Raw genomic sequence first — 18,797 nt, 5'->3', positions numbered from 1 at the left:
GGATGTTGCTATTAACTGGAATTTCAAATTTATAACTTATACGCTTTTAGCGCTGGCGTACACACGAAAAGGGTTTCAACCCGAAAAGAACAGCAGCGCACTGCCCCAATCGCACCTAATTAGGTATGCCATGCCTCCCTCACAGAAGCTCGAGATGTTATGCATTTATGAAAAACACTAAAAAAGGCTTCCTTTTCCTGCATGAGAAAATTTCTAAATCTTCTTGTGAAGCGGGTCCATATTCAAGCCTTGTCTGTTACCCAATTACTTGTGACTTTTCAAAATTCTCGAGATTCGTGCCGGCCTCCCTCAATTGTCAATCCACATGGGACCCTATTGAGAGCCCCTCTATATAACATTCGTTCATAGAAAGCTTTTTTAACACCTACATTAATAGATTGACCTCTATTTTTTGTAAATTAACGAGGTTGGATTTTTTAAATCCCTCTTTTTAATATATCCGTGTTAAACTGCTAAATTAAAAAACTCCTCCTGTTGAAAAGACGTGGTATATTTACATGATTATGCAATGGAGTCCTCAAGGCTGAGAGGTATTGCACTCTGAATCAAAGAGGAAGATTGGATTTTGGTCCATGATGATAGTGATGATAGTGCCTCTGCGGAAGATGGTGAAGCCATGGTTTGAACCGTATATTGTCAAGAATATAAATGACAATGCTACCTACAAACCATATAAGCTAAATGGTACACTGTTGAAGGTGCCTATGCCGAGATAACAAATCAATTTGTTCAAAAAGCAGGATTCGGATATAAATGTCAAGAATATAAATGACAATGCTACCTACAAACCATATAAGCTAAGTGGTACACTGTTGAAGGTGCCTATGCCGAGATAACAAATCAATTTGTTCAAAAAGCAGGATTCGGAGATTCAAATAAAGTTTAAATCAATAGATTAGTGATAGTAAAAAGGCTGATGAAGAAGATGATTCATAGACAATGCTAACTCAAGAGTGATAAGAGTGGCACATACCAAAGGATGTGTATTCATATACGTATGTGTATGTACAGAGGTATGTGGGCATATTTCTTTCTTATAAATGTGTACAAGTATCATGTCACGCATAGCATGTAGCAAGGGACTCGGAAAAGCACCTATCTTGTGAAAAAAATGTAGTATGCCCATCATTGAGAAGCCATATGATAAGTGATACAATGTGCATGTCAAAACAAAAACCTTGAAAGAAGGCCATGAAAATTTTTTGAGGATGGGGAGGAACTCCCTTTCAGAGCCTCAATCTTCAAAAACACTCGAGAACTTCAAAGGAGTTGGGCAAGCACTCAGAGAAGTTTGAAAGTAGAATGAGACAATGTGTTTGACATTGTCACACATAAATCCAACTCCCCAGAGAGAGAGAGAGAGAGAGAGAGAGAGAGAGAGAGAGAGAGAGAGAGAGAAGAAGAAGAAGAAGAGAGTTTTAACGTCGTAGGAAACTTTCCCAAGAGACTTAAAGATCTAGCCGTCGAAGAGTTGAACTCAAGACTTGTTATGAGAGAGAGAGAGAGAGAGAGAGAGAGAGAGAGAGAGAGAGAGAGAGAGCACAGCAGCAGCAGCAGCAGCAGCAGCAGCATTTTTCCCCTACTTGTCTCCAACTCTAGATGTATTTCCATAGGTTTATTCCATATATTCCAAGGGCTTTTTCACTATCAGTTTGGATATCTGTATTGCCTACAGGCTTTTGTATGCCTTCAGTCTTTGTAGTTTTCCAAGTAATACAAAGTGTTTAAGCCCCACTTTAGAGAGAGAGAGAGAGAGAGAGAGAGAGAGAGAGAGAGAGAGAGCTCAAATTTGGAGCCTCAAAACACTTGAGCCTGCCGAAGGAAACGATAGACAAGTCATAATAGTCCCTGTCGCGAGTGCTTTGGCTGCCATCTATGGCCCCTTGTGATATGTTAAGAGCATATTTACACGGAAGGGCCCATTTCAGGCTTCCGTTCTCTGTTCCCATTCCAACTTCCTGTTCCGAGTCCCAATTCCATGTTTTAGACGTGGATATCCGTAACAAAGAATGGCAATTCATGCGCATTTCCATTCACCATTTTTTCCAGTTCCTGGTAGCCATGGTTAAGAGTGTTGCACAAAGATATTTCAGGTAATCCAACTGATTGCAGTGTATGTACATGTCTGAGCTAAATAATAGCTAAAGAAGAGGCTGCAACAACTGTCTTGCAGCTAGTACAAACATGTCTTTTCGCTTACACTGCTATGCATATACTTTTGTATATAGCCTCAACAGGCAACAAAAAATTGACCGCATTAAGACTTGGGTGAGAACCTAATGGGACAAATAGAGAAGGCCATCCGACGTGCTGCAAAAGCAAGAGTAAACCTCTCATTTTCTGTCAGAGGCCTTTCAATGACTTTAATATTATTGGGAGCCTGTAAAATACACACCGAAAGAATGGTAAGGCTAATGACAGCTGTAACATGAAAACATCGCAGAATAATGCATATCATCATAAACCCCCCAAACTACAAAAAGAATCAACTTTCATGCCCTACACTATTAAGATGAACCGAAGTTTTCTCATATAAGCAGGAATGAGTTCACAAAATTGAATGGATAATTCAATATTCCCCGTGCAAATAAAACTGATTGTATCAAACATAAATGCTCACAACAGGGCCCAAAAATTGTTGGGAGAGGTACAAAGGGAAGGTGCACTCTTAACTAAACATGTACGCCAGCCCCTTGCTGGAAAACAAGGGATGGAGGAGCCCAAAAAGCCAGGCTGAAGGTGCAGCCGCCTCACAGTAATCTCAAAACATTTAGATGAACATCAAGAGGTGCGAAAGACTTGGAACTTTCTGAGATCAAGCAGATGTTGCCTAGAAGGTTCTTGCTCATGTGCAAAGCTTTAGTACTTCAACACATAGTGATATGGAATGCGGAATGGTAATCATTCAGAATGGGGAATGGGGTTGAGAGTGCCGAATAGAAACAAGACAGGACAGGAGGCGAGAAAACGGCTTATTTTATGCCATTAGAGCTCCATGACTTCAACACTAGAAAAGCTGAAGCCTCTTAACTCTAGTGACCTACACAAATAATCATTTGGCACAACTGTTAAGAGAGCATGTGTTCCTTGTGTGTGTGTGTATATTCATGGAGAGGAATTAAGAACAATCCCCATTGCCCCCCACTGCTTTCATCCCGCCACCGCTGGCCCCTAGCCTCTCATGTGTTTTTGCCTATCCGGCCACCTCCACCCCTTCGACTGTGCACTCTACATGCGGTTCAGCAGTAGCCACACGCCACACCCCTATTCCTTTATTTCTGGCTGTTGACGTGTTTGAGCCTGCATCTGCATATGTGCCTGCCGTCTCCCATCACCAAAGCCGCTTTAGCCACCGCTGGCTTATCTCCCCCCACACCCGCGTCACGTGCTTGCTCGTACTTGGCGTTAGCCTGTTATGTCACAGGCACGCTGCAGTTCTTCAGCAGCCCTTCGACAACCTTGGTAGCATCAATTCGCAGCAGGCCCTCCCTACGTGACCCTTGATTGACCAGAGCTGTGACGGCTGAAGATAGTCGTTCGGTGGACTCGCCAGGGTTACTTCTTGCTCACATTCCACGTTAGCGGGTATAAGAATTTGATGCATCCAAGCTTGTTTTACCGGAGGATTGGGCCTTGTAGCAGGCCACGCCATTCCCTCCTCTGGCTGGGGCGGATTGGCATGACCATAAGTGTCCCCAACCTATGGGGCACCTGCCGATAGGGCCCTAGGGACACTAGAGTATAAAAAAAAGAACACCAACGGCTGGCCGTACGGAAATTTCCGCAATTTGTGCTGATGGTGCTGACGTGGCTGGCCGTACGGATTTCCGCAAAATGCGTTGCTGGGCTGATGTGGATAGCTGTATGGATTTTTCTTTTTGTGCTGCCTGCTTTTGGGAGCCCAGTGCTTTTGAAGTTGAAGGCTTTTCATGTAGTGCTTTTCACCAAGGCCAAGGGCCTTTAAATAAGTCCCTTGGGCTCTCTCTGGCTCACTTTGTGTTGACAAGCAGTGAGCACAGGCGACGCAAGGGCAACTCTACTTTGCTCAATTAATAATACAAAAAGAAATACCAAAAGGGGCGCCAGTCTTTAGGGCCAATCTCACTGGGCACAGAACTACGTCGGACCCTGTCAACTCAATTGAACTGTGATTTAAGTGTCTAGTGTTTAAAGTGATTCTCTCTCGTGTGTCGTGCCAAATTCCAGACTTGGGGTGCCCAAGTTTGTTACAGACACACACACACACAAAGACGACACCACATATCGGGTCCCAACCACCCTCAAGGGCCCCCTTGCTCTGTTGCCAGGGAAAGTACTTGCTTTATTACTTGCATAATGCTGATACAATGATGCTAAATGCTAAGATGGTAATGGTTACTTGATGCTATTGATACTCGGTACTGGTGAAGTGCTCAAACTGCAGGTTCTTGGTACTTGGTACTTCCCTTGAGTTCGCAAAGCCGAAGCACGCACAGAGCTCTGATACCAGTACTCGCTTTGGCAACAAAGCAAGGGGGCCCTTAAGGGTGGTTGGGACCCGACTAGCGATGTCGTCTCTCTTTTCTCTCTCTCTCTCTCTGCGTCTCACTCCTTCATTGTGTTCAATTCAGTTTCCTTTCAAGTGAAGTTAAGTAACCTAGTGTTTGTGTGCGGAGTACTAAATCCGCACTAAATCCTTAAAAACTTTCAATGCACCTGACATTGGTATCAGAGCTTTGTGCGTGCTTTGGCTTTGCGAACTCAAGGGAAGTACCAAGTACCAAGAACCCGCAGTACCCCTCAGCATCTACCGCAATACCCAGTACCAGTAGCATCAAGTAACCATTAGCATCTCACCATCATTCAAATAACAACTGAACAAAAAGAGATGCGCGACTCGAGACGGAGAGTGGCAGAGTTCCATGTTGCTAAATGGACTATTTTCTTATTTTCTTATTTTCTCGAGTAATTTCTTTTTATGAGATTAGGATATTTAAAGATGTGCACTTGAACAGTAAGGTTAGGAACTGTAGATCTACTGGAATTTTTAATAGCCATCAGGAACGGAAAACTCTGATGCGTCATATGATGGGTGACATTAAGCATCGCGAAGGGGTTTTACCGTTAGTTCGGTAGGAGAGACCGGGGAACGAATATTCCTGATGCGTCACGTGATGGGGTGACGGGAGCATCGGAAAGGGAATATCTTGTTGGTCTGGCAGGAAACCCGAACTGGAAAGAGGAATACGCGTAAAGACGCAAGCACAAGAATAAAGATGGGTTTTGAGAAGCTTTTCTTAAAAAACGGAATATTTTAACGAGTTATCCAGGAAGAACAGACGGATGCAACTAGTATCTCTTGGAAGAAATGGTAGAGTAGAATCCCCACGAATTATACTAGGCTTAGGAGATGTAGATGGTATATCTGTTGAAGAAGATGGAGCCTATAGAGGTGGATTCTATGGTGGATCCTTGCGCGCGTAAACCTGTCTGACTGGAGGCACTTTTGTCTGCCTTTGCCGCTTGCTTCTCCTCTTCTTTGCTTCTCTCCTCTTGACCCTCTCAGCCTTTGTGTCACAAATGTGATGACGTGGCATTCTAGTGAAAGAGGACATGTTTAAAGTGCCCAAAAGTGGTCGAAACGAAATGGGACTAATTTGAAACTTAAAATATGATGATGTGGCACTTGTATAGGCATCCTAGAATTTGCGGCGGCTCTTTAGGAGCAGCTTTTTTGGTGCCAGCTTTTCATGTAACATGAGCCTGGGGACCCTATCTGGCTCGGGACCCATTGGGGTACTTGGTGATTCTGTTGTGCCTTCATGCAATTCTGATAGTGATGAAGTTCCTCTTGCTGTGCGTATAGCACAATTTGGGGAGAATATTCCCCCTCTTGCAAAATGTATGTGTTAAGAGATTTGAATGTATATGTAAAGAGATCTGAGAGAACTTTCAAAAACCAAGAAGTAGTCTTGATCATTCAGTGTATATTTATGGACATTTTTGAGATCGCACTTCTGTGGTGGTCGGCTTTTGTACATTTTATTTGAGGCTATGCCCTTGAGACTCTTCTCTGATAAAAGATTTGAGAGAGAGAGAGAGAGAGAGAGAGAGAGAGAGAGAGAGAGAGAGAGAGAGAGAAGAAGAAGAAGAAGAAGAGAGTTTTAACGTCGTAGGAAACTATCCTGAGAGAAATAAAATGAAATGAAATGTTATATTAACGTCTTCAAAAGGCCAGAGTGACCTATGAGACCAAACTGATACAAAAGTGGTGAATCTGTTACAATGTCTGAAAAGTGTGAAAGTGTGAAAATAAATGCGAAAAACTAAATACAAGATATTAGATAAACTTCTTAGGAGCATTCTTGGTGTTTGGCTAGAATACTTCTAATCCTTTGTTGTAATCTCCTCCGATGAAGTGTGCTTCTGCATCTCGGTCGTGGTCGTCTCGATTTCCTAAGCTCAATCTCCCTGTCAATGAGGGTGCCTTTGGTATGAATGTGGGTACTCCTTTGTGCTTGCTGCTGGCCTCTTGCTTCTCCTTCCATTCCTGCTTCTCTCGATCCGAAGAAATCTGTGATCTGCCTCTGAGGCTGTAGTGCTCTTTGTCTTCGCATTAGATTATCCCTGTGCCGATGTAGTTCCGGTAGGTACAGGCCTAAGCACCTTTGATCTTGGTATTGCATGACTCTATCTAGAGGTCCAAAGCCTTCTTTAAATAGGCAATGGAAACGCCCACGTATCTCATAGTATACGGTGCAATGGCATATGTAGTGTAATTCTGTCTCCGGCTCCATTCCACATAACTTGCAAATTCTACTCTCAGGTGGGATTCCCCTAAATCTGCCAAATTCAATTTCCAGCTGGTGTGAGGATGTACGAATCTGACCAATAGCACATCTCAAACCATGAGACAGGTGGGTATCCATGTAGCTCGGGCAAATCACAAAACCATCTTCAGATAGCTGTAGGAAGTTTTCTTTGTAGTCGGCCATCTTCGTGCCCAATTCTTGTGTAGGGTCTACCCATGTCCTCTTCGTGTCCAACTATATAAGATCCTAATGGATGATTTTATTAATCTCCGCTCGTGTGATTGCCAGTGATGGAGCCTCAAGAGAGTATTGGAAGGGGGGTAATCTTTCCATACTGAACCCGTGTCTCTAAAACCACGAGGACAGTTGCGCATACCAGCATGATGTATCTCCTTTCATTGCTAATTGTCGAGAGGATTCGAGGGCCAATCTAGTATATCGGCAATTATTTGTATCCCATAAACCATGTATAAAGGACACTGATCTGGTAAGAGCTTCAATTTCTATCGGAGGGGCAGCTAGTTCCGCTCGGATAATCGCGTGTGGTACGGAGGCCTTGGCTCTAATCGTTCGGGAAATCATAGATACCAAAGGTCTCTCCAGTGACTTCCAACTTCCAATTATCCTGATCCACAGATGGTCCCCAAATCTGGACCCCATAAAGCATAGCCGAAGCCACCACAGTATCAAAGAGCCAAAGTTTTGTTCGTGGTTCCTGAAACTACACTTGTGAACACATCCTCTCCAACCCTCCCAAGGCCGCAGAGGCTCTGGACAATCTAGCATCTGCTGCTTTCTTAAGAGTAAACTTTGGTCATGTAAATACCACACCAAGGTATGTGTATGCATCTGTGTACTCTACTGTATCCTGGCCATATGCAAATGTAGGTGCCGATCTCCTAACCCACTGCGGTGTGGTGTTAAACACCATAACTTTCGTTTTACCCAAATTTACCGACAGTCCGCTGTCCTCCGCGAATTTATGTAATGCATCTAACTGCCTTTGCATTCCATCTGGTGATTCTGCTATCAATACAATATCATCTACATACAACAACAAAGGGATCCATGACCTTGCAAGTGGGGCACCTCTGTCACCCTCTCTATCAATGTAATCTGATACCTCATCTATATACATACCAAATAAAGTAGGAGACAGTGGGCATCCCTGCTTTACTCCGACGGTGGAATGAACAATGTTGGAATCCCCTTCTGGAGTACGTACATAACCATTTACTGACCCGTATAAGGCCATGATCCCCCAGATAATCTCTTTGGGGACCCCTAACTCTTGCATTCTGCGCATCAATCTGGCCCTTGGTACTGTATCAAAAGCTTTCCGAAAATCCACAAAGCAACAATACATCCTTCTCCCGCTTGCTCTTCCTTCCTCAATAATGGCTCTGAGCGTAAGAATATGATCTAAAGTGGAATAACATCTCCTGAATCCAGCTTGTCCTGTTGCCCTTATGCCCTCATTCTCTGCCCATCTACTCAGTTTTTGTTCCAGAATGGATGCGTACAGTCGGGTCAATGTGTGACCCACCATAATGGTACGGTAGTTCCCGGGTATCATAGGATCTCCTGACTTGAAAATAGGTACGATAGTAGATAATTTCCAAGATTCAGGTAATCCTTCACACATGACCCGATTAAACAGACGAGCAAGGACTTCTAAAAGTAGATCCCTTGCATGGATCAAATGTTTTGCTACTAAACCCTCATGATCATATGCTCTTCTTGTCTTCATCTTATCAATGGCTTTTTCCACCATTTCCGTAGTAAAGAAAGTACTAGTAGCAGGGCATGGCTCTAGCGGATCTGGTAATGGAGGCTGTCCAGATACCGTATATAATGATGTTACATATTGACCCCAAATCTCAGGAGAAGTAATTGTCGGAGGCGATGAGTGCTCGTGAAATAAACGCCAGGCCTCATGTGAGTCCTGACTCAAGAAGAGCTGATATAAATCCTTCTCCAGTTTGGCTAAAAATGCCCTTTTCTTGCGACGTACTATACGCCGAAGAGCAATCCGAGACTGCTTATATGTGATGATCCCGAGAGAGAGAGAGAGAGAGAGAGAGAGAGAGAGAGAGAGAGAGAGAGAGAGAGAGAGAGAGAAGGATGGAGACGAGGAATAGAGATTACCCCTCTGCTATAAATACTCTCTCTCAAGGAGGGATGGAGCACCACTGATGTAGCATATCGTCTACACAATGTTCTCTTATCTTAGATGAACATAATTTGTGCACATTCCAGCATCCGCACCCCATGGTGATGCAAACAATACACAATCCGTCATTCATCCTATATACAAAGCATGCTCATGGCTCCAAATGATGCACACTCAATCATCGTGTTGTTATCTTTACTTAATCCATGGAAATAGACTGTATGCTGTATTTTTTAACATTAAAAGAATGTTTCTATTTCTATGTGGTTGTATGGCTTGTTTTGTCACTAACATGTACCCTATTAATTTAATTAATAAAGGGCAAGGAAATTTTTGAGCATTTTTTCAGAGACTCTCATGATTGAATTGGCTTTTGTCGTTAGGTTGATTAAACTTAGAAAATATGTAAGCCCTATTGGCTGTCATGGTTTGTATGTATCCAGACTCCAGTCATTAGAGCTATTATTGCTGAAATCATTCCTTCCCTTCCTCCAAATATCAGCACCTATTAACATACATAGTCCTTTCTCAACCAGAAAACAATGACAACGACCACTCTCATTATATTAAATTTGCTCTAAAACAAGGGTACAGGAATTCAAAGAAGAATTTAAACACTCTCTCACCTTCATGTTTGAGCCAGTTGGAGGATTGAAATTTGTGGTAGCAACACCTCCAATGTGAATTACATTATTTACATTCCCCCACCTGTCAACTTCAGTTGGCAGGCTATGAGAATGTCTCCACTGCCCTTCAACAATAAACTTAAAGTAGTACCTGAATTTTAAACAAATGGCTTAAAGTCAAGAAAGTACTTAACACCACTGAAAATTGCAGCATGAAGCAGACAAAAAGCATCAGCAAAAATAAGTAGCCTCCTAGACTTTTCTATCCCTGAGTCACTGTAAAGTTATTCAGTACCCCTTGTTATTTACCTGTTCCCAAGTTTCCTCACATAAAGAGAAAAAGACGCTAAGACCAAAACTAAGAAAATGCAATGATTACCTTGTGGTGAGACATAAGGGGACTTGAAAAGAGGTATACATGTCACAGCATATAAAGAAAGCAAGAAGACATTGATGAGGCCAATATGGCCTATGAGATCACAACAATACATATAACGAAATGAGTATCTTGTTTAAGATTTTTTAAATAAAATAAAGCTAAAGACAGATATAAGAGATAATTTAGGTTATTATAGGTGATCAAGGACGATGGAAAACAGAGACATTTAAGCTTATGAAGAAGAGTCAGCTTATTGAATGAGTGTAGGCAAATGAAACCAAGTTAAGTCATGACAGTGTAAACTGTGTTCTTTAACCAGGTACTCCAGGTGTTTCTTCATAACGAGGATGCACAGCAATGGGAAGGTTCTGAGAGGTCAAATATATATGAAGATAGCTCTGACTTGGCACAAAAAAATTTACGCAAGTAGTTGCTGATAATCTGTTACTTTGCACCAAAACCAATTGGGCGCACCCATCAAAAAGACAGCACAAAAGAATCATTTTCTATTTCCTGATAAAGATTTTTCTTGACAAACAAAAAGACCTCTTTTAACACATGAAACACAAGAGCGATATAACATTTCTTGACCATCTTTATGGAATTATGATGCAAGTTAAGAGTTTACAAAACTCTTCCTGCTCAATCTAATGGTTCCTACAATGTGTCGGTTGTATAGCATGGTAGTTCCCATTGATCAAAGAAGCCTCTACAACAATAGGAGCAGCACACTCTTACAAGAAAAGATATGTATGTTGTGACAAGTTTTTGGAACATCGTGCAAGCCACCCGCAAGAGTTTGAGAGATGATCTTTTATGGTTTTTTGCATCACACATGTATATGAATCATGCTTGAACAAAGCGGTGCATGTTAGGTGTCATTGAGTGACAATTGCACGGGGTGCATAGTTTTGCTATTTTTCTACATGCAAGTCTGGGCACTTGAAAAAGTGACCTAGTACTTAGAGAGCTGAATAAAACTGTGGTTTTATCAATTTTTGCACGAGTAAGCGGAGGTTTTCGTTGTGGTGGAGGGAGCCTGTGTTGCTGCAGTCTGCAATGACTGTGGGTGTGATGCGAGGGTCCTACAGCTTGAGTTGAGGGTGTCTTCAAGAGGGCCTTGCACATGGGTGTGGACCTCTGCACTTTCACTTTTCTTCATGTTGTTTGGTGATGAAAGCTGCGTAAAGTGGAGCTCTTTCGTACATCTGGGTCTACTACGACTCCCTTTGTTATACGTGTGAAAAGGGGAGTATTTCTCCATGTTTTGCATGGTTTTTCCTGAGTTTTTGGCTGAGGATTGTGAAAAAAAAATTAAGTCTTGATAGGAAAATGGTTTTCAATGAAATTAAGTCATGCTTGGGAGCAACTATGGAGCCCCATCTTGCATATGTAACGGTTGTAATGCTTTTGTGAAGCATTTGGCTTTTATGCTCAAAAATGAAAAGGTGTTCCTAAATTTTCTTCCAAAATTTGGTGGTGGTGGAAGTGCAATTAATCACATCTAGGGCTATGGCAGTGCAAAGGGACGCTAGTCGAGTTGTGTGCGTGCAAGGGTTGAGCAAATTTATGAATGGAGATCAGCCCATATCTTTTTGTGAGAGCTACTTTCTCTATCCTCATCTTGTGAATATGGAGGTGTTATAGAGGTCAACCTCAAATCCTTCACAATGTGTGCACCCCCTTCTTGATTGCAACAAGTAGCATGAACATTCTGTATAATATGCCGGAGGTGAACCTAAAAAGTAAGGTATGATGCTGTAGACCATTGCCAAAACACACCAAGACGGCAAGGATACTACTTTAAGAATGAAAGAAAAGTAGCGTTTGTACTGTTTACTAACAGGACCAAGCCTGCGACCATTCAAAATACTCAAGTCAATGTTACATTTGAAAGAAACCATCACAAATAACCAGCAAATCAAATAATACGTACTTGCCCTGTGGAAGACGAAGATCTACAATATACTTTGGGCCACCAGCGTGAACAGCTTTGATAGGCTCATTCCACTCACCCTTGAAATCACCCACTAACAGTACTTCCTCACCCTGCTCATAACGAGAGAACAATAGAGGGAATAACTAACCTGCCTTATTATAATCCAAGGAAACCTCTAACAACAAGATCAACTGCCCCCCCCCCCCCCCCCCAAAAAAAAAAAAATCAAGAGATTTAGAAGTTATGTACCTCCCTGCAACCATGATTCCATACAAACTGAACCGTGTGAGTCGCAGGTCCTTCATGGTTACCCTTTTCAGCCATTGCAACAAGGTCCCAAGTGGCCCATACCAAAGCCGGTCTGTTCACATACCCACTCAATTAAAATTGACCAGATAGATAGTGGTTTTATGGACAAGAACTTATCCAGGTCTACACAATGGGAAACCAAATGTCACTAACCTGTCAGGGCCACAGCGGTGCACGCTCTGGACAAAATCAAATGCATCTTGTAAAGCCACATCACGGATCCAATGCAAATAGGCAATCACACATGCAGGCGAGCGATCCAGCCCTGTTGTACATGTCACATAAACACGGTGTCCTTGTCGTAGTAACCGATAAAGCACTGCAATTGCACAAGGCAGCTTTCTACGTAGATCAACAGAATCAACTTCTCTGCAAAATACCAGAATCAGCTTCTAGCTGTTTTTTGAGAATTGTTATGGAGCCCAAAGACAAGACTGGCTACTCCATTACCTTACTGGAAAGTCGAGTGATAGGACACCATTTTGGCTCAAAGTCTGCTTAATGGATTCTCCATCAATGTTCCAATTAGTTTGTTCACTCTTGCATTGCAAATTGAGTACAGCTGTGATACCCTGAGTAAAAAAACAAGTTCAGAATAGTTGCAGAATTGTCAATTGCGTCGATGTCAGGTGGCAATTAATTACACCACCAAAAATTGTTGCAACCCTTACACCTTATTGATCTTGTGAGATTAATGTGAAGATAATTTGTACAGGTATTCAAAGAGGTGGTTATGCTTGTTCACACGTTGGCACCACCTTCTCTAACAGTTCTCATCTCACTTCCTGGATGACAAACCATCCTCTCCTTGACCTCACACAGGTTCCAAAAGTCGGGTAGGTTACTAGATGATCATACATAAGATACGAACGCCCATTGAGAGTTTGGCAAAGAGATCGAACAGACTTGAGAAAATGAGGTGGCAGTCGAGCTAGCACTGTGCTTGGTAGAATTCATAGTAGTGCTTGTTACCAATGTCATGTTTCGAATGACAATGGTGTTGTCAAGTATCATTATATTGTGCATTTTTTTCACTCTAACTTTTGTGAGCTTTTATAGTGCTTTTAATTAACATGAATACCTAGATGAATCCAAGAAAAGCCCTAATTCACCCTTCAAAAAGATAAGGACACATGTATGTGCAGCAGCTATATTACAAAATGGGAGAACGGAAGAGCCACACAATTGGCCTATAGTAGATACGGTGGTCCACCATAAAGAAAGGTCCTGGCCGCCACAGGTAGATGAATGTCTCGCACTGTCTTCCAAGCCTGTCGGAGCTACCATATTGTCCTTTGAGAGAGTGAATCAGCTCCAACCAAAAAGAGCCCACTGTCACTGCAGGAGGCTCAGGTCTGTCCTCGGAGACTCTCAAGCATCGGGCTCACTATGCAAACTATAGGCTAAGGCTACTGACCAGCTCCCATCTTCTCTCTCTCTCTCTCTCTCTCTCTCTCTCTCTACAATTTCGGCGCTAGTTGCAAGGAGATTTACCGGCTGGAATCTGCAAATGATCGAGTGAAGGCAGTAGAAGTGCAGATTGTATTTTTTATTTTTGATGGACGTAATGACTGCTTCGCCAGTATGTAAGCCCCATCCGAAGGCAACTTTTGTGCTTACAAACAAGCGGATTACACAAATGGAGAAGGAGATGAAAGACTGGAAAGCAGATATGGAGGGATGGTGGAAAGAGAAGGCCAACCTTCTTCAAATGTTTCTCAACGAAGGCGCGCAGTGGAAGAAAGAGAAAGAGGACCTGCACGCAGAGCTACAAGCACTTAAGGCGGACTCCAAAGCAGTTAAAGAAGAGGTCTCAGCTCTCAAGCGAGAACTTGCTGATAGAGCGAGCAGTGGACTAGAGGAGGGGGAATTCCAACCTTCGGTAGTAGAGGAAATCAAGGTCATCAAAGAGCAGGTACGGATGATCAAAGAGGAGGAGAAACAAAAGATGGTAAAGATGTCTTCGTGGATGGATGTGATCACGAAGACGCAAAAGAAGGCGGATGAGGCCGAGAAGTGGATAGAAGTCGCTAAGAAAGGCAAAGGGAAAGAAACCACATCTGTCCCCACTCATACAATCATCAACATGACTCTAGAAGAAGAACAACGAAGGAAAACTAGAGCTTTGCATATAAGAGTAACCGGTCTAAAAGACCGAGATGATGTGGAAGGGGAAGTTGAAGAACTTCTCCGCATGATGGGTAGTGAGGCTACTCATACAAAGGCATGGAGGGTGGGGAAGAAGACACAAGGCAATGGGGAGACTTCAAAAGGGAGAGCTCTAATCATCCGTTTCCCATCCATGGAGGCAAAGAAGGACTTCTTGAAGAAGCGTCCTACACTAAAGAAAACGGGCATATTCCTTGGAGATGACCTCACTCTCACACAGCTTGCGCATATGAGAGAGGTAATGCCAGAGATTCAAGCGGCAAGGGAGAAGGGAAAGACGGCCTTCTACAGAGATGGTCGGGTTGTGATTGTAGAGCGACGCTCCACATGACGGTGCGAGACCCGTGGGAACACCCTCAAAGTTGCCACGTGGAACTGTAATGGATCTATGCGACTTAATGTGGGCGCCTTTGAGGATAGTTTCAGGGGAAGAGACATCGTCTTCTACTCTGAGACACATCAGGCCCATGGGCAGTCTATGCCTCACATCAGTGGATATAGATGGGAGACTGCCTATAGACAGGAGACACGATCAGAGCGCAGAGGGCGGGGATCAGGAGGAGTGGCAGTGTTATTCAGGGAGGAGTTGCAGCCATTGATACATATAGCCCGTAGAGATGAGCAAGCTAGGTACATGTGGGTGAGACTGAGAGCAGAGACAGACAGATATCTTTACATTGCTATTTGCTACTTTCCTCCGAGCACGTCAGTGTATGCACCACCCAGAGGACAGTCCCCTTTCTCTATTTTGGATGATGACATATGGGAGTTCTCTAGAGATGGTGACATCATCATTCTAGGGGATTTCAATGCTAGGACTGCCATCATCAGACAGTATTTTATGATACTTCAGAGGAGATGCTGAGAGAGTTGGATGCTGCAGAGACAGGCCTATCCAAACTATCACAAGATGGAGAACACACTCAGTATGGACGACACTTGATAGACATGGGGACTGCACATGGATTGGCCATCTTGAATGGCCTACAGAGATTTCCCGCCTTAGGGGGTTTTACATGCTTTCCACACAGACATGGAGCCAGCACAGTGGACTATGTCATGGCACAGCCAAGCCTCATCTCTAGTATCCAGGATCTCACGATTGGACCCAGACCTGTTGGTGTGGCAGTGGATCATGCTCTTGTGTCAATGACCATCTCTTTTCAGTTTAGTGTAGCACACAGGATACGGACAACAGCCCCTACTCGCTACACCTTCACGCGGGAGATAGACTCTGTATACATAGATGGGATCTACAGACGCCTATGCACATAGGAGCCAGGGCGACCTCTGAAGGAGCTTACTACTATATTGACACAGACACTACATGATGCAGCAGCAGAGGCATACCCACATACCCAACCTGAGCAGAGACGCCGTTCGGGGAGCATGCCCCAGAACAGTTGGTATGATGAGGAATGCCGGGACACTAGAGCTAGACTTCAGAGGGAGGTGCTTTTGGGGGACATCACTCATAGACACTCACAGATTGACTTCCGACGCCTAGTGCGGCGGAAGAAGAGGGCATTTTTGGCTCGGCTAGAGCAGGATCTATATCAGCTGTTCTTGAGTCAGGACTCACGTGAGGCATGGCGGCTCTTTCAGGAGCACTCTCCCTCCCCCGCCATCACCTCTACAGAGGACTAGGGCCAGTACGCATCATCCCTGTAAACAGTTCCTGAGCAGCCCCCCCTTCCCGACCCTCCCGATCCATGCCCACACACATGTGCTTTTTTCACCGCGGAGATGGTGAGGAAGGCCATTGACAGGATGAGGACTGGGAGATCTTACGATCATGATCGTTTAGTGGCTGAGCATTTCATACATGCCAGAGATCTACTAGCAGAGCTTCTAGCAGTGATGTTTAACCGTGCCATGTGTGAGGGCTTGCCTGATACTTGGAGCCTATCTACTATTGTACCTATCTTCAAGTCCGGAGACCCTATGGAGCCTGGGAATTATCGCACTATCATGATTGGACACACATTGGCACGGTTGTACGCATCTATTCTTGAGCAGCAGCTAAGTAGATGGGGAGAGAGGGAGGGGATACGCGCAGCCGGGCAGGCAGGGTTCAGGAGGGGTTTTTCTACTCTTGACCATATCTTGACACTCAGAGCCATCATTGAGGAGGGTAGATCGCGTGGGAGACGGATCTATTGTAGCTTTGTGGATTTCCGCAAAGCATTTGACACATTGCCTAGAGCTAGATTGATGCGCAGATTACAGCAGATGGGAGTACCCACAGAGCTCATTTGGGGGGTCATGGCATTATACAGGTCAGTAGTGGGGCAGGTACGCACCTCAGAGGGTCTATCCACACCGATTCACTCCACTATTGGGGTGAAGCAAGGCTGCCCGCTCTCTCCTACTCTATTTGGTATGTATGTGGATGAGGTTTCTGACTACATTGAGAGAGATGGTGATAGAGGTGCACAGCTGGCAGGGACATGGATTCCATTATTGTTATATGCTGATGATATTGTGTTGATCTCCGACTCTCCGGAGGGGATGCAACGTCACTTGGATGCTTTGAATAGGTTTGCTCAGGAAAGTGGTTTGTCCGTCAACCTTGGTAAAACCAAGGTCATGGTATTTAATACCACCCCACAGTGGATCAGGAGGTCAGCACCAGCATTCACATACGGCCAGGAGACTGTGGAGTATACAAATGCATACACTTACCTCGGAGTGGTTTTTAGTGGGCCAGCATTTTCATTGAGGAGGGTAGCAGAGACTAGACTGACCAGAGCCCATGCAGCATTGGGTAGATTGGAAAGGATGTGTTCACAGGTTCAGTTTCACGAGCCTAGGACGAAGCTCTGGCTCTTTGACACTATGGTGGCTTCTGCATTACTTTATGGAGCTGAGATCTGGGGACCTTCATTAGATCATCACGGGAGGAGAGGCCGCAGTGATGGATGGGGGGACATGGAGAAGCCTCTGGTCTCTATGATCTCGCGGCTCATTAGAGCCAAGGCCTCAGTACCACGTGCTATTGTTCGAGCAGAGCTAGCTGCCCCCCCACTAGTGGTTGAGGCACTCACTAGATCGGTCTCCTTCATACACCGCATGTGGGAACTTCCCAGAGACAGATATGCCCACCTTGAACTTGAGTCCTCTCGACAGTTAGCCATGCAGGGAGATACAGCATACTGGTACGGGGAGATGACATCATGGTTTCAGGCGCATGGGTTCAACATAGACAGATTGCCTCCCTTCCAGTACTCAGTGGATGCACCCTCTCTGACTCTTACACAGTCCGAGATCACCAGGCTCATCCGCCAGGACTTGACTCAGCTAGACACCAGGAGGACATGGATACAACCACCACAGAAGCTAGGCACGAAGATGGCTTTCTACAGAGAGCATCTCCTCCAGCTTACGGTTGATGGTTTTGTGACGAGGCCCAGATACATGGACACCCACTTGTCTCATGGGATACGATGTGCTATCGGCCAGATACGTACATCTTCACACCAGCTGCGGATCGAGACTGGGAGATACAGCGGAGTACCAGCAGAGGCCAGGACATGCCCCCTGTGTGACATCGAGCCTGAGACAGAGTTGCACTACACATGCCACTGCCCCGTCTACTACGAGATACGAGGCCGCTTCCATTGCTTGTTCAGAGAGGGCTTTGGACCATTCTCCAGAGTCATGCAGTACGAGGATTAGAGATGCTTGGGTTTGTTTTTGCTCGAGCTACGCAGACACAGAGAGAGCCTGATGAGAGGAGAGGCTAGCCAGTCCCAGAGACAGATCACAGATTTCTTTAGAGCTGCCATTGGACACCCGGAGGAGTTACTACCACAGCAGAGCTCGTCGTCTCACACCAGAGGCACACTGATCGACCGAGCGACTGAGCTTGGAAGATCCAGACGCCCACGACTGCGGAGGACTACACAGCATCGACGGAGGCTGCATCAGAGGATTCGTATCACTTTGGCTCGACATGCACGACGCCCGGTCAGACTACTAACCATGGAGGAGATTGATGAGATCCGCCAGCCACCGATGCTGGATCTCTTGTGATCTAGCTATCCCAGCTAGCTGCTGTTCACAACTATTAGTTTAGGATTCCATAGTATTTTATTGTGACATTTGTCATTTCATTTTTGTCATTGTTGTCATCTTGTTACCCTGACTCTGACTTTGTATCAGATCCACCACATTGTAACTTTCTGGTCTCATAGGTCACTTTGGCCTTTTGAAGACGTTAATATAACATTTCATTTCATCTCTCTCTCTCTCTCTCTCTCTCTCTCTCTCTCTCTCTCTCTCTCTCTCTCTCTCTCTCTCTCTCTCTCGTCTAAACTGCTGCTGAGAAATCAGGCATCGAGCATTATTGAGGACATCCCACCCGAAGCTTGAACCCTAGGCTGCCCTG

The 18,797-nt window shown here is 44.5% G+C and overlaps 1 protein-coding gene across 1 annotated transcript in view; it reads right to left on the bottom strand.

The window, feature by feature from the left end:
* Positions 1-2,017: 2,017 nt before the first annotated feature.
* LOC147455512 (phosphoglucan phosphatase LSF1, chloroplastic) overlaps positions 2,018-18,797 on the bottom strand; it is a 37,843-nt gene continuing 21,063 nt past the window's right edge. The window contains exons 5-10 of the mRNA XM_086514275.1: positions 12,689-12,810; positions 12,392-12,607; positions 12,179-12,290; positions 11,927-12,039; positions 9,612-9,762; positions 2,018-2,401 (exon numbers count right to left, since the gene is read on the bottom strand). Coding sequence (XP_086370401.1) covers positions 2,279-2,401; positions 9,612-9,762; positions 11,927-12,039; positions 12,179-12,290; positions 12,392-12,607; positions 12,689-12,810 — 837 coding nt within the window. The 3' untranslated portion in view covers positions 2,018-2,278. The remainder of the gene's footprint in view (positions 2,402-9,611; positions 9,763-11,926; positions 12,040-12,178; positions 12,291-12,391; positions 12,608-12,688; positions 12,811-18,797) is intronic.

This window comes from Adiantum capillus-veneris, chromosome 6, assembly GCF_014529385.1.
Source record: "Adiantum capillus-veneris isolate H3 chromosome 6, ASM1452938v2, whole genome shotgun sequence".
Lineage (NCBI taxonomy): Eukaryota > Viridiplantae > Streptophyta > Polypodiopsida > Polypodiales > Pteridaceae > Adiantum > Adiantum capillus-veneris.
The sequence above is the reverse complement of the archived record's forward strand: the minus strand, read 5'-3'. Positions and strand labels throughout refer to the sequence as shown.